This window comes from Ustilaginoidea virens, chromosome 4 (assembly GCF_000687475.1).
Source record: "Ustilaginoidea virens chromosome 4, complete sequence".
NCBI classification, from domain to species: Eukaryota; Fungi; Ascomycota; class Sordariomycetes; order Hypocreales; family Clavicipitaceae; genus Ustilaginoidea; species Ustilaginoidea virens.
Window position 1 is genome coordinate 778,425 of NC_057319.1, and position 22,493 is coordinate 800,917.

At 55.8% G+C, this 22,493-nt stretch overlaps 9 protein-coding genes across 9 annotated transcripts; 3 read left to right on the forward strand and 6 right to left on the reverse strand.

Moving 5' to 3' along the window:
- Window positions 1-593: 593 nt before the first annotated feature.
- UV8b_04737 (uncharacterized protein) lies at window positions 594-4,615 on the reverse strand (the record flags this gene model as incomplete). The annotated part of the gene is made up of 4 exons (XM_043142235.1): window positions 594-781; window positions 860-3,308; window positions 3,513-4,366; window positions 4,582-4,615. 4 exons carry the CDS (start codon window positions 4,613-4,615, stop codon window positions 594-596), a joined length of 3,525 nt encoding a protein of 1,174 aa, XP_042998169.1.
- A 1,354-nt stretch (window positions 4,616-5,969) lies between these two features.
- UV8b_04738 (uncharacterized protein) lies at window positions 5,970-7,914 on the forward strand (the record flags this gene model as incomplete). Its single annotated transcript, XM_043142236.1, has 3 exons — window positions 5,970-5,996; window positions 6,070-6,124; window positions 6,236-7,914. 3 exons carry the CDS (start codon window positions 5,970-5,972, stop codon window positions 7,912-7,914), a joined length of 1,761 nt encoding a protein of 586 aa, XP_042998170.1.
- Window positions 7,915-8,126: 212 nt separating this feature from the next.
- Window positions 8,127-8,865, reverse strand: UV8b_04739 (uncharacterized protein; the record flags this gene model as incomplete). Its single annotated transcript, XM_043142237.1, has 6 exons — window positions 8,127-8,294; window positions 8,377-8,477; window positions 8,563-8,571; window positions 8,656-8,689; window positions 8,770-8,808; window positions 8,863-8,865. The coding sequence occupies 6 exons, from the start codon at window positions 8,863-8,865 to the stop codon at window positions 8,127-8,129; spliced, it is 354 nt and encodes a 117-aa protein (XP_042998171.1).
- A 297-nt stretch (window positions 8,866-9,162) lies between these two features.
- UV8b_04740 (uncharacterized protein) lies at window positions 9,163-9,503 on the forward strand (the record flags this gene model as incomplete). Its single annotated transcript, XM_043142238.1, has 2 exons — window positions 9,163-9,258; window positions 9,339-9,503. The coding sequence occupies 2 exons, from the start codon at window positions 9,163-9,165 to the stop codon at window positions 9,501-9,503; spliced, it is 261 nt and encodes an 86-aa protein (XP_042998172.1).
- A 589-nt stretch (window positions 9,504-10,092) lies between these two features.
- On the reverse strand, window positions 10,093-14,104 carry UV8b_04741 (DNA-directed RNA polymerase II subunit RPB2; the record flags this gene model as incomplete). Its single annotated transcript, XM_043142239.1, has 3 exons — window positions 10,093-10,255; window positions 10,400-11,628; window positions 11,711-14,104. 3 exons carry the CDS (start codon window positions 14,102-14,104, stop codon window positions 10,093-10,095), a joined length of 3,786 nt encoding a protein of 1,261 aa, XP_042998173.1.
- Window positions 14,105-15,336: 1,232 nt separating this feature from the next.
- On the forward strand, window positions 15,337-17,047 carry UV8b_04742 (uncharacterized protein; the record flags this gene model as incomplete). The annotated part of the gene is made up of 3 exons (XM_043142240.1): window positions 15,337-15,515; window positions 15,573-16,575; window positions 16,706-17,047. The coding sequence occupies 3 exons, from the start codon at window positions 15,337-15,339 to the stop codon at window positions 17,045-17,047; spliced, it is 1,524 nt and encodes a 507-aa protein (XP_042998174.1).
- Window positions 17,048-17,352: 305 nt separating this feature from the next.
- Window positions 17,353-18,016, reverse strand: UV8b_04743 (uncharacterized protein; the record flags this gene model as incomplete). Its single annotated transcript, XM_043142241.1, has 3 exons — window positions 17,353-17,356; window positions 17,456-17,569; window positions 17,631-18,016. 3 exons carry the CDS (start codon window positions 18,014-18,016, stop codon window positions 17,353-17,355), a joined length of 504 nt encoding a protein of 167 aa, XP_042998175.1.
- Window positions 18,017-18,428: 412 nt separating this feature from the next.
- Window positions 18,429-18,761, reverse strand: UV8b_04744 (uncharacterized protein; the record flags this gene model as incomplete). The annotated part of the gene is made up of 1 exon (XM_043142242.1): window positions 18,429-18,761. One exon carries the CDS (start codon window positions 18,759-18,761, stop codon window positions 18,429-18,431), a length of 333 nt encoding a protein of 110 aa, XP_042998176.1.
- A 1,610-nt stretch (window positions 18,762-20,371) lies between these two features.
- On the reverse strand, window positions 20,372-21,841 carry UV8b_04745 (uncharacterized protein; the record flags this gene model as incomplete). The annotated part of the gene is made up of 1 exon (XM_043142243.1): window positions 20,372-21,841. The coding sequence occupies one exon, from the start codon at window positions 21,839-21,841 to the stop codon at window positions 20,372-20,374; it is 1,470 nt and encodes a 489-aa protein (XP_042998177.1).
- Between the last annotated feature and the right edge of the window lie 652 nt (window positions 21,842-22,493).

The following is a 22,493-nucleotide window of genomic DNA, read 5'->3' on the forward strand; positions in this document are numbered from 1 at the left end:
CGGCTATTTGGCTGGTTTAAACTCCAGCCAGGATATCAAATGGCTATTCATTCCCTCGTCACCACCCCCCGTCTTGTCTCCGTCTTGTCCAGGCCTCGAGATAGTACATGCATTCCAAACCCGAGGCGAATCTAACACTGCCTGCCTTCCCTCGACTGCCGATGCACGCAGTACACCAACCTTGTCCGAGGGCGTCAACGCAAAGGGAAAAATGGCCACCGCCGCCGAGTGGTCCGAAACAGTAGTGATACTGCATCGTCCATCTGCCGCAAAGGTGGTCGCCTACCTCTCCAAGTGTAGGTTGCAAAAGAAGCCCAATCAAAGCCAGCATCGCCGTCGCTCCCAATATCAAATACAGTAGGCATGGCCGAGTGAGAGGCAAAGCAAGTCACCCGTCAGTCCGTCTGATTCCGTTGGTCAAAGAAACCTCGTCGCAATGCCCGCAAGCGACTCGCAAGTCTGGCATCACAAGCCCCAGAAGAAGAAAAGGAAGAGGGGGCGGGGGACTTGGGTGTGCGTGGTGCAGCAGGGGGGGGGGGATCATGTACAACGATGCAGGGACCCCGGCATCCGCACCCCCTTTTTTGGGGCTTCTAGGTCAGCACCCACTCACTCCCTCTCTTTACGAATTTATCCAGAAGCAGACTCAGGTCCGACAAGACAAATCGGCAAATGTAGAAGCCGAAGAATTCTGATACATGCCGAGTGCAGAGCTCCAGGCCCACTTGTGTTTTGTCTGCGTGTCTCAGCCCAGGGTCGTCCACTTGTCGAGCAATCTGATCTAAGCAAACCTTGTTAGCTTTTGCTTGCTTGCGGCAGGCACACGAAACCCCTCCCTGGCGCCCCAAGATAAACCTACCGAGTGCTTGGACTGCGTCAAACAAGCGAGCAAGCGAGCTCATATAATGGGCGTTGGGTCCAACAAACTGGGCGTGGCTAATGTCCCTTTTCGGAGGGCGCGTGGTCGGTTGTGGTGTCATTGGCAGGCTTGGCATGGTCGCCGATTCTCTTGGGCTGCCTTCTGCTCCAGCAATCCTGCTGTTGTAAGCCCCTCCCAACCCGAGGTTGGAGTTTTTCGACCGCAAGCGCCTCCACGAGAAAGACGACGACTTCCCGGACACGCTGGCGGTTCGAGGAACGGCTGGTGCCCCGTCGCCTTCCACCACGTTGGATGCTTCCTTGAAGAGCACGCCCGAGCCGTGCACCCCGACCTCATTCCCAAGCTTGCGTGTCAACGTAATCTGAACTTGTTCCAGAATGCCTTCCAAAGCCTGCAATTCTTCCAGTACGGCATCGGCATCGCACGTGTCGACCTTGGCGAGTTTAAGGAGTGCCGCAGTGAGCAGATCGCAGTTGGACACCTTGTCTTCCACATTCTTCAGCTTGACGGCCTTGACTTTCCAGACCTCGCGGGGTATGAAGAGCTTGGTGCTGAGATAGCCTCCGCGGGGGTGTGCCAGAGTCTGGTAAAGACATCGCATCAGCCAAAAGGGCCGCAGCATCACGTCGTTGGGACATGGCTCCAGAGCCACCGGGGAATCCGCTGCTGCCGAATTCGGTGAGCCAGGAGTTGTAGGCATATGAATGTAATCGCCAAGCAGGTACAAGCTCGCGGGATTCATGGCGTCCATCTGGTCGCGGAGAGAGGCCACTGCTGGTAAGGGTACAGGCGGCACTGCATGCGTCCTGGCAACTCCAAAGTGGCCGCTGCTTGAAGGTGTCAACGGTGACATGTCTGACGCATCATCCAGATTGGACAGGGACATGTTTCGGCCTTTTAAGCTTCGCAAGCTGGAGGTGGAAAAGTTCTTGCGAAGCCTGCTAATTTTTGGGGAGCCAGTGCGAGCTGCGCTACTGTCCTCCATGTCTGGCTGGCCGCGACGACTCGGAGGCGATCCCAAAATTACCTCTTCGGCAGCTGGAGGCTCGATGCTGCATTGCGTAAGTTTTCTCGTCGAGCGGCTGGTTTGCGGTCGCTCTCCAACAACCTCATCAAGCTCTGTTTCGGCATTCGGGACATCCTTTGTTTGCGTCGGCTCCTCATGGCTCGCGGCTGCGGTTTCTTCCAGTTGGGTGGTCCGAATTGTGAGCTGCTTCGGATTTTGTCCCGACAAGCATCTACTCCTCACAGTGTTTGCGGCAGAGGGAGCCCGGGTTAAAGGAAGATCGGGCAAGGCCTGTTTTGGTGGAGGAACGGATGGTCCGAGGCTCTTTGGAATAAAATGTTGTTGTTGCGGCTGCTTCACCACGGATCTGTCTGCAGTAGCAGCAAGCGACCGGCTATCTGGTACCATCCTCCGCTCGGACCCGTCATTTCCTGTGTGTGCCTGCTGGGCACGAGATCCTGGTCGTGGGGGAACGCCGGGCTTGAGCTGCTCTTCGCTCATCAGATCTTCGACCCCATAGTCCCGTGTCATCTCCTCCAGTATCCTCTCTTCTTCGTCTGAGGAGAGTTCGTCGTCATAGAAGCAGCCAGACTCCTGATGACTGCCCGGCTGCCGTTCATCCTCGCCGGCATAAGCCTCACGTTCCGTCTGACCGTCCCCTTCGGGAGCCTCCTGGACCTTGCGCAAGGCGTTGCTCACCATCTCCTCGGACCCGTTATTCGCATCATATTCGCCTGAGCCCATGGGTTCATATCCTTCATCGTAAGCAGCCTCAATCGCAGCGTCCATCGCATTTTCGAAATCGGCCTCGGTGTCGCCACTTAGACACCTAACATGGGCACCGCCAAGCACGGAAGATGCGCGTGAATGAAGCGAGGTGTTGCTGGAACCATCTGATTCATCGATGGGATCTAGCCAAGAGTTCTGACTTCCGTCCAGAAAGTGGCATGTTCCATCGTGCGAGCCAGCCCAGGCCCCAGAGTGATTAGAGTCATTATTCCCTCGCTCGTCAGAAGCTACACGCTCATGTCGCGGCTTCTGTGGCGTTGAAGGACGACGGGATATCAAGGGCTGTGGTGGAAGAATGCTGTCGTTCCAACGATCTTCCGGAGACCGAGGTTTTTGAGACGGTCGGGAAAACGTGGAATGTAACGACGGTTGGTCGGCCGCTAGGCGCGTTGCCTTGGAGATGTCACTGTGATTTTGCAGGTCATGTCGTTGCCTGTTATACTGGGTTCCTGTAGCCTTGGCATGATGCAAAGTGGGATTCGAAGGTTCCACCTCCACCACGTCAACTTGCGCTGATTCACCATTCACTTGAGCATCTGCAGAGCCGGGGGGAGCTGGTAACTCTTTGTTCTTGGCTCCCTGCAAGGGGGTCATTCGATCCAGCTCGTCAATACGTCCGGCATACGTTTTTCGCTGAAATTAAGCAATGCTTGTCAGCCAGGTGCATGCAGCGCAACTATTAGGCAAGGATACGTGCAGGAGGTGGAGGCACAGGACGGACACCAAAAGGGTCCAAACTGCGAAGGAATTGGCCCACCAAATCACAGAAACCGAAAAAAAAAAAAAAAAAAAAAAAAAAAAAAAAAAAGGGGGGGGGGCCAAAAAAGATATACTTACAATGGCCTCGAGCTTCTTCTTATCCTCATTCGCAGTCGTTTTCAGTAGCACCTGCTGCAGAAGCTCGCACGCGTCGACATAGGATTGCCTGGCCCCCTCGAAGTTTTGCGTGTTATCAAGCTGTACTGCTGTGTTGGCTTTTTGCAGAGCCTGCGACAGCATTGCCTTTTGGGACGGAGGCTTCCCAGTGCGAGGCTTGGTCAGGTCGGCGCTGCTTTTTCCATTTCGGCTTTTTGAGCGGCTACGATTCGGGGAGTACGGCTCCCGCACTGGTTCGTGAGTCATCTTTGGTTCCTGGTCCGAGGAGCCTGCAGACTCGGTCTTTCCCGGAGAAGCGGCTGAAGCGTCCGTATCACTGGCGTCGCCTCCAGGAAGAACCTCCAAGCTGCAGGGTCGTGCCTTGAAATTTCTACTTGGTGAACCCAAAGATAGAGCTGGAGAAAACGATAGCGCTGGCAGCTCCGGCAGGTCGGTTCTGGAGGCGCCTGTATCGCATAAAGGGCCACTATCAGTTTCGAGCTCGTTGGGAGGCGTATCCGGCAGAACAATGGTGCGTTTGCTGAATTCGGTACTGAAGAGAGGGGCTTCACTGGGGGAGTAGACTGGTGTGAGGGCGTCTGATGTCGTTGCTGCTACCGCAACAGCCCCTGGTGGCGGTAGCAGCGACGAACTGCGTGGCAGCCGCGTACGAGAGGCAGACGATGAAGACGGCTTTCGAAGTCGTTGAGGACTAGTGGTTGGAATGACTTGATGCGCGGATGGATCCAGCGTGTGGAGACAAAAGAGGGAACTGTTCACGGTATGTGCAGGATTTTGGACCGGCCGCAAGTGCTGAAAAGTACGACGGTTGAAGCCTAACGGGTTAGGGTAGAGTCGTCAGAGAGGAATATTGCTGGGCGCGGTTCTGCAGTGAATGTGCCAGGACACGCAGAGAAATCAAGTGCAGAGAAGGGCATCAATGGCAATGATGGTTTTCCAGCTCCGTGGCGCCACAGCCTGGGGAATTGTCTCAGGATTATGCGCTGCTATGGGCCGATAGTTTATTATCAAGCTCGCGTCGATGCCGAACCGTGCTGGAACTGGTGTCGAAGAGCTCTGACCATGTCAGGTTGTGAGTGACGGGAGCATGGACTGCCTGACTAGGAGCAAGTTTGTGCGCTCTAACGAGAAGGTCAGGATGGCCTCCTGGCGGAAGGAAGATTTTTGGGCTCGTATCCTCGTATTGCAGCTGGGGCAATGTCGAACCAATTGAACTCGGGGAGCAAAACGATTCAAGACGGCACTGCTCCTATGCGCATCATGCCGACCAGGTCTTTTCTTTTTTCTTTTTTTTTCTTCCTTTTTGTTTCCTTTGCACTCGAAGGATTGTCGAGACTGAGCTGTCGTGTGTTGCGTATGTGTGGTGTATGGGTGTTTCTGCGATTGGCGTATGAAGCTCGGGGACAGCCAAAGACCGAAGTTGGATGTTGAGAAGACAAAGGAGGTTGTCAAGGAGGAGGCGTTGAACCCTTGGCTGGCCACCTGCCGAAGGACGGAGTATGTACTGTCTGGTACTTGCTTGAAGTTGGTGGGTGGGGTTCGTTACTTCTCCGTTTCGGGGTTCTTTGAGACTTTGAGAACGGCGTACTCCGTAGGTTCAGGCCCGAGTCAAGCTGGCTGGTCGACATGGCTAGCCCCTACTAGCGTCGACCAACTAACGAAAGAAATACAGAAAGGCTCGGATTCGGATGAGCTCAGTTGACAGTCACCCACCAATTGCCGAGGAGTTTCTGCAACAGATGGATTGGCTCGAGGGGGGGGATCGGGATCCCCCTTGGCCCCTTGGGGAGGGGCTGGTTCTACGGAGTACTCCGTATGTTATTTCCAACGCCACTAATTTGGTCTTGTCACAAAGGAGGAGGCCCGAGTGACTGTGGCTAGAGCGAGCCGCTGCACTTTTGGGGTCGCAACTGGCGCCGCAATGGCAATTGGGGCCAGCTTCAACCCGATTGACCCGTTCAAATCAATCATGCGGTGGTGCATGATGGCATGATGGTGCCGTGGTGCCGTGGTGCCGTGGTGCGATCAGAATCAGACGAGGCAGCCTATTCTCACGCACCGAGGCATTGACGGACGGGTGTCCCTGGTCTCATCCGGTTTTCCAGGGCAATGATTGTATTGGCTGTCTGCTCCACTTTTTTTCCGAGATGGGAGAAAAGCTCAGGCCTCGGAACTTTGTTGGAGTCGGAAACACGGCGGACGAAACAGCCATCATCATCCCCCTCCATCCCCCTCCCCACCACCACGTCCCCTTCATCATCCGCAATTCTGCCGCCTATTCTTGCTATCTACAGGTCACCTCTTTGGAATCCATCAATGAGGAACGGCGCAGGCAACCCATCATCGCAGCTCAGGCTACACCAGGTCGAGGAGTAGTCGGGGAACGAACCGCTGAAGCACGACGCCCCAGCTGGTGCCATGGCCGGCGTCGATGATATTTTCAAAGTGGGCTTTTGCACTCCTGCGACCCTGGCAGGGTGACCCGCCAGAGGATTTCGATGCTGACAAGAATCGGCAGCAGCGTTCTGGTGCTCCCGGCAGCAAGCGGAAACTCGAAGCCGTCAAAGATCCGAGTAAGTACCCCCCCCCCCAAGTCTTGCCCCGTTGCAGTCAGTCATCAACGGGTGTTCCGTCTCTCGGGGGATTCTCTTTCTGTAGCTCATGAAGTGGTGGTATCCGCGCAGGTGAGATTTACAAAGCAGGCAAGTTGAGCGCCAAAGAACCCAATCGCCGCGCCCATGTAGCAGACGATCGACGAGACGGTGGCGAAGCCGGGTACGACAATGACGACGATGACTATGGCCCTGCGCTACCGCCGGGAGACGAGAACGATGCCGGCGAAGACGATGAGGGTCGTTTCTTCGGCGGCGGCATCAGCAAACAGGAATCCCAGATCCTCGACTTTGTCGACGAGGCCGGCACCGCCGACGAGGCTCCGGACAAGATTGACGCCGCGTGGCTCCGCAAAACAGTCCTCAGCTTCGAAAAGCGCATTACGAAAAACGCCGAGTTGCGAGCCAAGCACGAGCACGACCCGCAAAGATTCATCGGCAGCGAAGCCGACTTGGACTCGGACATCAAGGGGCTCTCCATACTTTCGGAGCATCCGGAGCTGTACCCCGAGTTTGTAAAGCTCGGCTCCGTCAACAGCCTCGTGGGCCTCCTTGCGCACGAAAACACGGACATTGCCATTGATGTTTTGGAGATTATTGGTGAGCTAACGGACGAAGATGTCTCTGCCCAAGACGACCAATGGGATCTCCTTGTGGACGCCCTGATGGAAGCAGATCTCATTGGGCTCTTGGGGTCAAACTTGTCGCGACTAAACGAAGACGACGAGGCGGACCGGAACGGCGTGTATTACGCGCTGGGCATCATAGAAAATCTGTCGTCGCGCTCAGCAACAGCCACGCGCATTGCCCAGGAAGGGACTCTCCTCCAGTGGCTCCTGCAGCGCATCCGGCGCAGCGAATCGCCCGTCTCCCAAAACAAGCAGTACGCCGCCGAAGTCGTCGCCATACTATCTCAAGCATCCCTCGAAAACTGCCAGCAGCTCGCCATACTCGATACGGTCGACACGCTTCTCCAGCTAGTGTCAACGTACCGCAACCGCGACCCGGACAAGGGGAGCGAAGAGGAGGAATACATGGAAAACCTTTTCGAGGCCCTGACGTGCATCGCCGATCAACCTCTGGGGAAAACCAAGTTCCTCGAAGCAGAGGGCGTGGAACTGTGCCTCATCATGCTCAAGGACGGCAAGAAGAGCAAATTCCCGGCTCTGCGGCTCCTCGACCACGCTTGCGGAGGCGCAAGCGGCGCGCGAGTCTGCCTCAAGATCGTGGAAGCCGGGGGCCTCAAGGGCGTCTTCACGCTGTTCATCAAGTCCAAGGATAACCGTCTGCTGACGCACCTCCTGGGGCTGTTTGCCTCCATGCTGCGCTTGTTGCCGGGGGAGTCCGCAGAGAGGATACGCACCTTGGCCAAGTTTGTCGAGAAGGACTACGAGAAGACGGCCAAACTGGTCCGGCTGCACGGAGAGTACAGCACGCGCGTCCAACGAGCAGCGCAGGAGTACGCGCCCGGGGATGCTGAAGACGACGAGGCCGCAGAGATTGCGTTATTGTCAAGGAGGCTAGACGCCGGCCTGTTCTCTCTGCAGCAGATTGACGTCGCGCTGGCGTGGCTAGTTGCCGAGGACGTCGGGGCTCGAAAGAAGATCAAGCAGCTCCTCGAGGAGAAGGGTGGGCGACTGTCCGACCTAGCCGAGGTTCTATCCGAGCAGCAAAAGGGGCTGGATGTGTCAGAAGAGGACAGCAGGGACTTGAGTGACATGTTGGGGATATTGATGACGTTTCTGCGGTAACGATGGCATGCGGTCGCCCCACGCAAAAGACCTGCGCAGTATATAGAGTACAAAAACGGTCAATGTGGATGATTTTCCCTCATTCGGCACATTGCTCAAGACGGGCACGCAAAAATGACTTCCTCGCTCTTCCCGTCAACGCTCCGCATCGCAGGTCCCCAGCGCAGGCCGCAAAAAACACACGCCGCGTACAGAGAACGAGATGCCTCGTTTCAGTGGCCCTCACGCAAAGGCGCCACAGGCTTGACATCGAACACGGCCCCAAGCAGGTTCTTCACCACGCCCGCCTGCCCCTTGGCCCCGGCCTCCTTGATCGTCTTGATCTGCCTATCGGCCTCCTTGGAGGCCTCCGCCTCGGCCGCCTCGTTCCCCTTACTGTGCTAAAAAACCTCATCAGCGGGCCTGGGCCCCTTCCCACGGGCTACGACTTTTTTTTTTTTTCTTTCGGCAGAGACAACAAACCTCGGCCTCGAACTTCTTAAACTCGCCCTCCTTGGTGGCCTTGTAGTCGGCTATTTCCTTCCTGGCTTCGTCGCGAGCTTCTCGAACGCGCTTCGTGCGGACTGTTGACGTCGTGAGCACCGGCTGACGGGGCGAGTGGGGGGGGGGGGGGGGGGGGGGGGGGAACGCGGGCAAAAGAGAGCTTACATTCTCGCGCTGGCAGGGTTGTGTTGGCCGTTTATTTATTTCTTGTTTTCGTCCTTGTGCGTTCGTTGTTCGGGCGAGGGGGAATGGGCTTACCTTTTTGGACGATTTTGGATGCCTCTCGCTCGGCCTGGCGAGGTCAGCTTGCTTTGCTGGGCGCCGGGGGAGATGGTGGTGGTGGTGGTGGTGGTGATCGGGAGGGCAACGTACATCGAGGAGGGTTTGGATGCCCGCAGAGTTTTGGGCCGCCTATCCTGTTAGCTTGCACTTTGGGGGGAGGGGGGGAGGGATGCCGTGACGAACCATGCTGTCGGGGTGTCGGATGGGAGAGTCTTGTCTTGGAACAAGTCGACGCCGCGAGCCCAGGGTGCTTGATTGCGTGTTGCTACGGATCAAAGCATGAAGTCAAGTTGGTCCTTGGACCTTGGGAGGTGACGGAGGTGGGTCTCGAGGCCAGACCTTGGCCCCACCTGCGCCAGCCTGTACATGTACATATGTACATATGTACATAGCAAGTTGAGTCAGGCACGCCGCTCCGCTCCGGTCCAACAACTCCAAACCTGCAAAACAACACCAATCATCCACAGTCAGTTCAGTCCGCCCATGTCTCGAGCCTCGAAAATCACCCTGGCGTGCTCCTCGCTCTTTGCAGCCTCCACCGTCGTCCTCGTGCACTTCCAGCAGAAATGGGACCAAGCGGTACGTCCAACGCGTTTAGCTCTGCCCGGGCCAACGACGACCAGACCAGACACCCCCCATTCTAACCAACCGACCCCCAGGCCATGCACCAAGGCGTCGTGCGCGACATGGAGCAGCAGCGCATCAAGCGCGAGCGCCAGCTCGACTTTGACACGCAGAGGGCCTTGGAGGCAGAGTACAAGCAGCACCAGACTGTGCGGGACTCGACGCTCGACGCGGACGAGAGGGCCGCTCCGCCGACATGACCAGCTGCAAATTGATGCTAGATACGAGAGCAGCGCGTTCCCCGTGGGAAGACGAGGCGCGGCCATCAAACGCGTGGCACTGTGCGGTCTTGTCTTGTCCCCCCCCTGTACATCTTTGTATTTTCTGGACGCTGCCTGCGCCGTGCACTATAGACGAGGGCGAAATTCAACGCCGTTTTTGCATGATATCTTGATACTGGTACAATCTTGTGCTGCTGCGCAAGCGGTGCGAAAACGCACGAAAACTCATCCTTGCCATCTCTGCTCGGACGCATAGCAATCCGGTGTGCAGCCATGGCATGGCATCATAAATAAATGCGTGCAACACCTCCTTCTCAAACACCCTATCCGCGGGGGAAATGGGGGGGACAGGGGCAGAGGGGGTAGAAAAGACAGAAATCACCCTTCTTCGCACGCACTGGTGCAGCGCAGACATTTCTTTCGTCCTTCCTATCTTCCCTTTTGTGCTCGTCACTCTTTGCCCTCCCTTCACCTTCCGTGTCTTCACAACGGCCCCAACCTACGAAAGCTCCAGGGTTAAAATGCTATAATGCCGTGCCATCAGTCCTCATGAAAAGTGTCTCCCTTCTTAACGGATGGAGGCTCCAGATCGATTCGTAAACATCCTTGCTGCAATGTTCATAGACTGCAGTTCTTGGAAAAGCAGTTTCGCAGCATAGGGAATGTGGATCTGGGCGATTTTGGTTTTATTCTTGCAAGGTCGGCATTCAAACGACTGCTTCGAAAGGTTTCTGTTCCTCAAAACGTTAGTCCTCGTGGGAGACAACAAGAGAAAGAGGGGGGAAAAAAAGAAAGAAAGAGAGAGAAGAGAGAGAGAAAGAGAAAAGAGAGACATGTCCAAAACATTCGTGTGCCAGTGATGGCCAGGTACTCACGCAATTGGTGTCATCAGGCCGCAGATTTCGCAAATGTGTACTCGGAACGCATCAGAGACTTCAAACAACCGCTCCTTCAAGAAAGCGGCTGCGCCGTGGGCAATCATGCAATCGCGCTCCATTTCTCCGAATCGGAGACCACCATCTCGGGCACGACCTTCCACCGGTTGTCGCGTCATGATCTGCACCGGACCGCGAGCTCGCGCGTGGATCTTGTCGTCCACCATGTGACGGAGACGCTGATAGTACGTGGGTCCGAAGAACACCTGCGCTCTCAGCTTCTTGCCAGTGTGGCCGTTGTACATGATCTCGAACCCTCTGGATTGGTAGCCGTGCTTCCGCAGCAGCTCCGACACCGAGTCAACTGTCACGTCGGTAAAGGGCGTGGCATCGCCCTCCATGCCCTCCAGCGTGGACACCTTGCTTAGCAGGCACTCGATCAAGTGGGCAATTGTCATTCGCGACGGAATGGCGTGCGGGTTGATGATGATGTCTGGCGTGACCCCTTCCCGTGTAAAGGGCATGTCCTCCTGCCGGTACGTCACACCAATCGTGCCCTTTTGTCCGTGACGAGACGCAAACTTGTCGCCAATCTGCGGGATCTTGGTTGTCCGAACCCGGACCTTGACGTACTTGACGTTATCCGCGTTGACGGTGAGAATGACGGAGTCAATGATGCCGTTTTCGGTGCTTCGGAGCGGCGTTGAAATGTCACGCCTCTGGTGGACGCTCGTTCGTGTTCCCAAATCTTGGTTCTCCTGGTCGATTGGCGCCGTCTTGCCGATGATGATGTCTTCCCCCGACACACGCACCCCAGGGGCGACTATGCCGTCGTCGTCGAGCTTGTCGTACGTGCCGTGCTTCATGCGCAACGTGCTCTGGTGGAACGGCTTCTCGAATATCTCGGTGTAGTTCAGGCCGACCTTCTTCTCTTGATCAGAGTACGAACGGAAGAACAGGCTTCGAAACAAGCCTCTGTCGATGCTGCTCTGGTTCATGATGACGGAATCTTCCTGGTTGTAGCCAGAGTAGCAAGCAATGGCTACAATGGCGTTTTGGCCCGCAGGAAGCTCGCGGAATTTGAGAAACTCCATGGATCGCGTCGTGGCCAAAGGTTTCTGTGGGTAGTAGAGGATATTCGCCATGGTGTCCATGCGCCGCGAGTAATTAGTCAGGAAGAAACCCATCGCTTGCTTACCCATGGCAGATTGGTAAGTATTGCGAGGAGACTGCAAAGTAGTTTTCAGGTTAACAAAACAAAAAGTTCTTCCCTTATTGCTTCTCCCCCAAGGCTGGCGCTCTTTGGCTTACCTGGTTGTGGTCGGGGAATGGGATGATGCTCGCGCAAATGCCCAGAATCATGCTAGGATGAATTTCACAGTGGGTATACATGTGCGTGGTTGGGTTTGTTTTGGTCTTGAGACGCCTGTTCAGGTCATCGCCCATGTCATCGTCGAGGGCGACTCCAGCCTTTTGTAGACGGTACAGCTCAAGGTCCTCCGGCGTCATGCAAATCATGGACGTCTCCTCTTCCTCGGCATCGAGGTATTCGACGGCACCGGCTCTGATTAGACCTTCCCATCCGAGCTTTTCACTCGGGTCTTCGGGGGGCTCAGCTTGCTCCTTGGCAAGCTTGTTGACAAGTTCCTTCGAAAGGACCAGATGGCCCTTTTCAAGGCCAGTCTCAGGGTCGTCTTCCTGCTGCACCGTAAAGACAGGTCTCATGACGCGTCCAGCGTCTGAAAAGATCTTGAACTCCTGGTCTCGGATTTCTCGGATCAGCGATACTTCGTACTGTAGATAGGACTTTCGCCGGGTATCCAGGACTTGTCCGACAAGGTGTTTGGGATCCTGATGCACGCCAACCCAGACACCGTTGACGAAAATCTTGGTCGCGTGGGGGTATCTCAGCGGTTCATACTCCTCGACGACTTCCATGCCCCGGTTGATCATGAATTCTATCAGCGGCTCAGAAGGTGATCCCACACTGACATAGCACATGAGGGACAAATTCTTGACGAGGCCACAAGCTTGACCTTCGGGTGTTTCTGCAGGGCACACCAAACCCCAATGCGTGTTGTGCAACTGACGCGGCTTGGCCAGCTTTCCGTCTCTGCCAATGGGGGTGTTGGTACGCCGCAGGTGCGAGAGTGTAGAGGCAAAGGTGTAGCGATTCAGCACCTGGGACACACCAGCAGTCGAGCTCATGGCCTTTTTCTGGTCACCCCAGTTTCCAGTCGCAAGCGAGTATTTCAAGCCGTTGGAAAGGGTGCCGGGCTTGATCCCGACCGCCAGGTTGAAGTGACGGTTCCCCTCGACGCACCGCCTGAGATAGTTTGACAACTCATTGTTCATTCTGCGAACAATGCCACGGAAGAGCTTGGCCAACAATGGACCGGCCAGATCCAAACGTTTCTTGCCAAAGTGATCGCGATCATCGGGTTCCCGACGACCCAGAGCGCACTGGAGAAGCTTGTGCACCATGTAGCCGAGGAAGAAGGCCTTTCTCGTTTCGCTACCTTCCGTCTGGGAAATGTGGGGGAGCGTCTCTTTCTGAAGGATATCCTTGGCCACGCGGACACGCTTCTCGCGTCCCAGGCCAGCCTGGTCACGGTTACCTCGCTTGCCGATAAAGTCGAGGGCAACTTCTCTGTCCTGGACGCAGAAGGCTTCTTCGATGCAGGGTCGAAGCATCTCGAGCATTTGGCTGTCCTTTCGATCATAGCAAATGTGGTTGAGAATATCCTCGTCAGAGACGACGCCCAGAGCACGGAAAACGATGGCGATGGGGAGGTCGGACTTGACAAAGGGCAGGGTCGTGTGAATGGTCTGGCCAAAGCCACCACGAGCGGAATCGCCCTTGCCGTAGAGCTTCAACGTCAAGCTCGAAATGAGTCGCGAACCCTTTTCCAAGGCGCTTCTGATTTCCGCCGTGTACGTGTAGGGGCTGGGCTGAGCCTTCTTGAAGACTTGGACAATGTTCGCTGCGGAGCGCTCCTGGGCAATGAGCACCTTTTCACTTCCGTTGATGACAAAGTAACCTCCTTGGTCATAGGGGCACTCGTTCACCGTGAACAAGCTTTCCTCGGTCTCTCGGCTGAGATGGCAAATCTTGGACTTGACCATGATGGGTAGTTTTCCGACAAAGACCATGTTTTTCCAGTCTTGCGACTTGCCGGCTTCGTCGTCATCCAGGCTCTCCTCCTGCTCCCAGACGAGCTTGGTGGGATTCTCGCCCGTCCTGGCGTATTCGGCCTGCTGAGCATCATCCATCTCATGCAAGGGTACCTCCTTCTCGATTGCGGCCGACACCTTTTTTGTGATGTTGATGTACAAGGGACTGGCGTAGGTCAAGTTGCGGTCGCGGCATTCGTAGGGGAGAAGCGAGGTCACGGTGCCATCTGTTTCGCTGATGGTTGGGCGAGACACCATGACAGTGCCGAACTTGATCTCATACCGGCGGAGAGCTATCTTGACGCCGGGCGCCGACGGAGGATTAGGTTGGTCGAGGGTAATGGTAGAGTATTCGTTGACAAGGTCTTGGATGGTGGTCTGGGTAAACTCGTCGAACGAGTCTGTCTGTTGAGACACTAGGCCCTTGGTCTCGAAGAAGGACGAGATGACGGTCCAGCAATCCTCGGGAGTGATGCCCTCGTCATCCTCGCCGTAGTTTTCATAGTCGTAATCTTCGTCGTAGTCTGCCATGTCTGCCTGCCTGACGAGCGACTCGGTGCCTTTTGACGCTGGTTCCCCTGCCGGCAGATCTATCTGTCTTCGGTAGCAGACTGAGTTTCAAATCGCTCCTCGTCCGCTGAGTGCGGATGATCGGGGCCTGGTCCGTCTGGCGCTGCGCTCGCGGAGGACCGAGTTTGCTCGAAGCTTCGTTTGAACCTGAAAATCACGGCGGACGGTTTCAGTGCTTCACCAGGCGCCTGTAGCACCGCGAGAGCATCTGAAAGTGCGCTTCCGGCAAATCAGCGGCGCGCTGCGGGGACAACTCGAGATGGATTCGACGGCCGGGCTATGGGATCGCGGATAAGCAAGGGAGTCGCTTTGACTTTGTTCTTATCGTGACCGCCGAGGAGGCGCAGAGTTGTCGCGTCTCGCAAGGGGAAAGCCACGGGCCCACTATAGTGAAAAGACTGAAAAAAAGGGTGCCCCGTTGCACAGCTGGCTTATGTAAGCATCACGCCCGGTGACTCTACTGAATGCTGGGGGGTTGATTCAAAGAGATGAGATTCACCAACCAACCAAGTTCAGTTGCTGACAGACATCCGGATGACACTACGTATGTAGAAGGAGGCATCCTTGTGTAAGTGGAGCTGAAGGGCTTACTCTTCTGCAAGTGTTGACCGTATCACTCTTCAAGTTCTGTTCACGATAATGGCGTCTTTCAGCTTTTGGCTTTTTCAACGAGTCGCCCACACCAAGACAACATGAAGCTCTCAAGCTGCTCAAACTGTTGAACTGCACGCGCACTTACTCCGCTCACGCGAAGCACCTATTCCCGTCAAGATGTGGCAGATTCCCAAGTCATGAGATGACCACGGCGTGTTTGCTGATGAAACACATCTATACACTCGTGCTCGGAGCTGCCGAACCAGGGCTGAACCGTACGGTCAAGGCTTAGACTCGGAATTCAAAAGATGCATAAAGTGGGTGTGTATCTACGTGGCTACCTACGCGAGGCACTTCTGTAGATGCATGCGGGTGATCTGCACCCCTTTGGGATCCATTGACGACGAGTTCGCAGGGTGCACCACGCAAACTACATTTCCCCCACACTTGCTGTCCGAACATGACGCGATGACATGCCGCCTGGTTCATCTTTACATGGTATCCGTCTCTAATTTGGGAATTCGCCTTTTCAGCCCGTCGTTCAAGCTCCCCAAGAACCTTTCGAGCTTCATGCTGTGAAATTGCTGTGCAATCATCTCATGGCGACCGACGGCCCAAGCACTCTCCAGCCATCGCAGGACCCGGTTCCTCCAACAGAGAATGCTCTCTTCGATTACCTGCCCGCCTCACATGAGGAATACGCCGTTGTAGAAAAGAAGCTCTTGTGTCGGATAGACTCTACCTTGATGCCAGTCATGATTTCAATGATTGTACTCAAGTAAGTTGGTTAGCGCGTCTCGCTCGTCCTTCACCCGCTAAAGCACACTGCACACAGCTACCTTGATCGCAATGCCTTGCCCAACGCGCGCATCCAAGGCATAGAAGAGCATCTCGGCTTACAAGGAAACCAGTTCAACGTTTGCATTTCGGTTCTCTTCGCCGGCTATCTCGCTTTGCAAATCCCATCCAATCTGCTCCTTACCCGCGTGAAGCCAAGCATCTACCTCCCCACGTGCATGGCCCTCTGGGGAGTTGTTTCCGCCAGTACAGCCGCTGTACACGACTTCAAGGGCCTCGTCATCTGTCGCTTCATGTTGGGATTTCTGGAGGCGCCCTTTTTCCCCGGTGCGCTGTTTCTCCTGTCCAGCTGGTACACTCCCCGTGAGCTGGCGACCCGCACGGCCGTCATGTACACGGGTAGCCTTTTATCCAGTGCGTTCGGGGGTCTCGTTGGCGCAGGAGTGCAGTACGGCCTAGACGGGTCTCGCGGTCTGCACGCGTGGCAGTGGATGTTTCTTATAGAGGGCACAGCGACGGTTGCCGTGTCGCTGGCTTCGATTGTCGTTCTGCCCGACTTCCCCGCCACTACGCCATGGCTGTCCAGGGAGGAGAGAGCGGTGGCTGTTCACAGACTCTGTGTACATAACGGCAGTCTCGATGAGGTGAAGGGATCGGTTGTTCGGGGACTCAAGCTGGCGTTGCTCGACTACAAAGTCTGGCTGCTCACCATGATTGTCATACTCAAGACATCAGCAGGGGCTGTGACGGCCTTTGTTCCCACCCTGGTGGCGACTTTTGAGTTTGGCAAGATTGAGTCGCTGCTGATGACGGCGCCGCCATATGTCCTGGCGGCTATTGTCGCCATGGGTGTGTCTGTCTCCAGTGACAGGCAGGAGGAGCGGTTCTGGCACTTGGTCGGGCCGCTTTCTTTTGGCATGGCTGGCTTCGTCATGGCAGCTTGTGCGCACTCGTTGGCACCGCGATATTTTTCCTTGTTTCTGATGCTGGGCGGAGTGTACGGGTGCTTCGACCTGACGTATGCCTGGCTCTCGTCCACGGTGGGTGTTTCTTTTATCTGTCATTCTTTTTCCCCGGGCTTTTTGTCTCGGCGGTTATGGGCATCGTCTTTGCTGCAAACTCTTTGCCGTCTGTGCTATGAAATGCATGACTGACCTGCCCTGTCGCAAGGTGCCCCGACCGCGTGAGAAGCGTTCCGCAGCCTTTGCCATGGCCAACATGATAGGGAACGTTGCCCAAGTCTACTCGCCGTACCTGTACGAGAGGTCATCTGCTCCGCAGTATTTGCCAGCCATGATTGCCAACAGCGCCTTTGTATGTGGATCCATTGCCTTTGCTGTGGTTTTACTCTTGTGCTTGAAGCGGGAGAACCTCAGGCTTGAGGAGGCAGAAGTTGCAGTAGGAGATGGCCAGCGGCGACGGCAAGAGCAGGGTCTTGGCAAGCCAGGCACCGACGTTTCGGGAGTCGCGCCTGGAGGGACTCGCTGGGTCGAGCAGGGGGTTCAGATATAGGCTGTAACTCGACGTGGCAAAGAGCAACATGACAAGGCGGTGCGGAACAACGCTTTTCAAACCAGTTTGATAAGAGACCGTTTCGCTGAGAGAAAACATCATAATAATGACAACGCACCACCACCCTGTCTCAGCATAGCAAATCCACTGCTGATACAATTGCCCAGGAGCCGCATTCTGACAGCATCTTCGTGGAGGCATACTACTTGCATACTTGAAATCGAATCCCAAACGCTGATCTCAGACGGCTCCGTTTTTCGTCAAGTGTTCTAGGAACGTGCTCTCCTAGCTCTTCTAGTATACGACTAGCTACTGAACCTGAACAAATGATATTAGTAACTATTTATATATAAAGTCTGGTTGGTTGCTTAAAGATGCTTACTATTGCATTGCTCTAAAGCAGCTAACGTTTTGGGACAATTGGCTATCTCATCGCCAGTGGAGACATTGTACATGGGCGAAAGCGACACCTCCGGGGATAGTGCCCATTGGTTAACCAGTCGTGACGAAATGTTCTTATTCCTATAAATTTTAAGTTAATTCTCCCTCCTGTCTATTGTAAAGTGTCGATGATGGAACTTACATTGCTCGGAGCTTTATGTCAAATTCTTGGCGGAACGACGTGGACTCTGACTGAACCTCGCGGCGGAACGACGTGAACTCTGACTGAACCTCGCGGCGGAACGACATAAACTCTGACTGAACCTCGCGGCGGAACGACGTAAGCTCTGACTGAACCTCGCGGCGGAACGATGCCGTCTCGAGCATTAATCGGTCCATGCGTTCCAGTAGTGCTGCGCCAATATCCAGAGCAGGAAGACTTTGGAAAAGTTCAACCTCGTCTCCTACTTTTCGAAAATAATTTGCCAAAGTGATGCAATCTGGTTTTTCGTTGGTCGGTGCCATGTTGTGATATGTCCTTGTGTCGGAATGGGAGGAAACGTGACAAAGTAGCGTTCGTTCAAACATTTGTTTTGGGGGCAGAGGGGTCTACTTATGGTCCGACTGGTGTGGGGCGGCGTGGGCGGCGCGGAAGGCTCCTTCGTCTCCCCAATACCAGCCCTTCCGTCTCTTTCCATGACGGCTCGCGCTAATGATCATGGGTGTTTGTCATAAACTTCGGAGCCAGCTGTAATAATATAGGCTTGATGCTAATAAAGTTAAAATGTACAGAAATATCAGAGTGTACAGAATAATTTCGTAAAATCCCCCAAACAAACGTGGAAGTCTTTTTCGTCGACGAAGAAGAAAAGGATTTCTTCGCCAGCAACACACACAAAAACTGGGCCATGATCCATCCATGATCCATCCGTCCATCCATCCATCCCGAGTCCCCCAGCCGCATTGACGCCTCCTGCTTCCCCAAGCTTGTGCATATTTTCTACAACAACAAAAGGCCGCAGACGGCAACGGCAAGCGCGCCCGCAGCTGACAGCGAAGCCGCGCCCGCAGAGACGGCCTGGAGCCCGCTGCCGTTCATCAGAAAGTAGCAGCCGTTGACGACCTGGCAGGTCTGTCCCGTGGGATACTGGTGCGCCGGGTTGCAGCTGTACCGTCCCTGGCTATCGGTCGAGCCAGGCGTGGGGCAACGGGCACCAGCAGAGGGCTGGGGCTGGGCGACAACCGTGGTGTTGGCGGCCATGTCGCGAGGGAGCAGCGCGGCCGAGGCGACGGCGACGCCGGTCACGGCCGAGACGAAGCTGGAAACCTTCATTTTTTTTTTCCCTCTCGCGTGGTTACTTCTTCTTCTTCTTTGCAGGCTGAGGATGAAAAGGATCAGAGCCAAGATGGGTAAGGGGGGTGGTTTCGCAGACTCGAGGGTTTTTTTTTTTTTATGAGAGCCGGGTTGGAAGAGAGGAAAGCATGAAAACACAGGCAAGAGGGAGCGAAAGAGTTGCCTGGCATCATGTTGCTTTATATTTTACACGCATCTTGGCGGCCGCTCTGCTCGGGCAGCATTCCACAGCACGACGAGCTGTGGCACCGCGCCCGCACCGGTTCTTCGCAACCGCTTGCATTCCAGACCCGGGAGGGGGGACGGTGGATGAAATCGTGAAACCCCCGATCTGGTTGCTTGGTAAACCGCAATGGGGATCTGGCCACAAGAGCGCCTGGGCTCGACTTCGACTGCCCGCTGGCTTGGAGCTGACGTTGACTCGGTAACTGACTGACGGCTTTGTTGGCTTCTCCATTCTCTTGCCAACCAAGGCAGCATACATAGTACCCGGCATGCGTTCCTGCTGTTACAGCCAACGTGTAATCTAGGAAACGCAGAGTTGCCGGGCGACGAAAAGCCGCTTGTTTAGAAATCGTGCTACCCGCCGTGATGTTTTTGAGGGACCTGCGGCGCAGGCTGCAGCCATAAAGTCAAGTCCCCAGGTCGGGCTGTCCCTGCAAGCGCTGCAGGTTCAAGTATTAGTAATGAAATCCCAATAAGCGTTGAGCCAAAAAAAAAATAACCTCATCATCAATGCTTCACATGGCTGTGTGCCGTAGCGACCCTGGCGAAAGCTGCATGGTTGAAGACGCCTTTTCTCTCCAAAGATGCGCGACCGAGGGCTGGGGCCCAAAAAGAAAAATGGCTCTCCCGCCGGGAATTGAACCCGGGTCTCAAGCGTGACAAGCTTGCATACTGACCACTATACTACGGAAGATGAGATGGCTTGTGAAACCATCGTAGCGAGTGCGGTTCATACCGATCGGCAGCTTATTTCTGTTTATAGACTGATCACAGTCCCCTCTTGCGTCTGAAACATGCAACACATCTACTCCCCAACGGGTATCGCAGCACGCCAAACACGAACCTGGCCCTGTTCCCACGCTTTTTATTCAAGTGTAGACGGCCTCGAATCAAACAGCCCGATGAGCTGGTCATGGCGAGCATTTACCACCAGCTCAGCTATTTACACCCGCACCGAAAAGAAAACTCGGGTCCATCTATTCGAGGAGCTCTTGGAATAGACTCGCTTCAAGGATGCGCGAAACACCAAAAGGAGCCTGATGATGAAGCACGACTCATCCGCTCCATTGCTTACCCGGCACGTCGCGAACGGGGTTCTGGCGCCCGAAACCCCTGCCACTGGAAGCTTTGCGCCCCTTGCTGTCGAGCGGCTCGTAAATGACATGCGAGCATACTGTGCGCGCCACTTCCCTTATTCCCTTGCTTCTTTTTGCCAATGAGTTCTATTTCTTATTTACCCTCGACACACCATGATGCAATTACCCTAATCGCTTGCTTTGCTTGCTTGCTTGCTTGCTCTACACACAAGTTTCTCACCCAAAAAGCAAAAAAAAGATTGCAAAACTCCGTCCACGGCCAGCGCCTCAGAAAGAGCAGATGCCGCCAACCTCGTCGTCCATGGTCCACGACCCTGCCAGACCGTTGACATTGACATTTTCCTCAACCGCCACCAGGCCGGACTTGGAGGTAAACAGCGGATCGGCCTGATACTCGGCCTTGAGCTTCCTCTTCATGAAGCGTTTCGTCCATTCTTCCACGGCCGGCTCTCCAGTCTCATCCCTCGCTTGCTTAAGGAAGGGTATCAGGGCCGTGCCACCGGTGCCCGTCTGGCCCTGGGCTTTGGCTTTTTGCGACGCCGCTGCTATGTTGACGGGCTTTCTGCTCCGCGACCGACTCCTGGCCCGGACTTCTCTTGAAGGGTTGATGATGTAGCGCGTCACAATGGAGATGTGCTTGTCGCGAAAGGCACTGAGCATGGCGAGACACGCGTCGTAGGCAAGACACAGCTCCCGGTTCCGCTTGTTGGCCTTGACAAACTGCCGGATGTTGGCCACCTTGCCGACGTCGGCGAGGAATCTCGCATGCGGGCCGGGCATGTACCGGCGCATGTCCTGGATGAAGTTGTGCTTTGGGGGGGAGGTGCGGGCCGTCTCTCGGTCGCGCTCCGACTCGGAGGAGGGGGGATCCCGCGTCTCGCCGGTGGAGCGGTGGTGGATGCCGAGCGCGACGTCGAAGAACTGGATCAAGCTACTTTGCGCGTTGCTGCCCCCGCTGTACTGGCGGTACTCGCGGGTTCCCGAGGCGTCTTGGTACAGGATGCCGCGAGGCAGCCCAGCCTCGGCCATGTTCTTGCTCCCCGCCAGGAACGGGCGGATGCGGTGGTAAAAGATGGTGGGGTCGCAGCTCTCGTGCATTCGCTGCAGGATGTTGGTCAGGTCGGTGAGGCGCTCGGCAAAGGCAATCAGGCGCGCGGCCACGGCGTTTGCGTCGTTTGCCCGAGCCGCCGCCATGGCCGTGAGCATCAGGTCGAGAATGGGGGCTCCGCGGGCCTCGATGGCGACGGAAACGAGGTAGAACCACGACTCGTCGATGGACCCGGTGAAGGTGTTGAGGGTGGCGAGGTTCTCCAGGCTGTCAACGTCCTCGTCGGCGAAGACGGGCTTGAAGTTCCACAGGCAGAGGGCGGCGTAGGTGGCCACGGGCGGAACCTCCAGATGCTGCGAGACGTCCAGCAGCGGCACCGAGACGGACGGGGGGAGCCGATCAGCCGGGGAGTCGCCTCCCCAGACGTACGCGTGCGCCATGAAGCACAGCAACGAGTAGGCGCGCCGCCATTCGGAGTCGTGCTCGAGACCAACGGTGGAAAGGACGGGGAGCTGATCGAGGATACCGCGCAAGCGACGGGTCAGGACGAGGGCTTGGAGGTTGGCAGCAACCGCCTCCCACTTGTTGTAGTAGGGATCCGGCAGCCGGGTCAAGGGCGGTGTTTCGGGAAGGAAGCCGTGCTTCGCCGAGAGTCCGTAATCGGAGAGGACGGGGATGGGCGTCACCATGGCGGGGGGTGGGGGAGAGGGTGTTTGGTGGGCTGGGGGGGGGAGCAAAGATGCAGAATGAAAAGAAAACGGATAACGACTGGAATTTATCGGTTGGGCTGGAAAAAGGGAAAAGCAGACTCGAGCGCGACCGTTTGGAAAGAGCCGCGGCGGGGCTCGGATGCGCGCAGAGTCGGCCAAGACGGGTGACGGGTACGTGATGGATTCGTGATGGATTCGAGGGGTGACTATTATGTATATAAAATAAGCTCCGATAGGGCGGGCCAAAGAGGTCTGGTGGAACGGAGGGGCAGCAGAAAGTGTCTGGTCTGGTGAACCAAGTCTGGTCAAGGCGGTCGGTCCCTTTGCTGGCGTTGGGCATGGCTCCAGCCTAGCTACATGCAGTCCTGCAGAATCTGCAGAAGGGTTCAGCAGCTGCAACTTGAGGCATACAGTACTACTCCGTACTGGGGAGCAGACCCGCCAGAGGTACCGGCACAGTGCTGAGAGCGCCGCAGGTTTGCCATTAGTCAGCAATGGGCCGTCGGGTCTCTGCGCACCACGATTCGCATTCACAGTGCTGATGGGGCGTCTCACTGCTGCGCTACGGCGCAGGGCCCGGCGATCCTTAGCGCCGTGCCCCTGCTTGTGCCTCGCCCCGAGCCAATGGGGA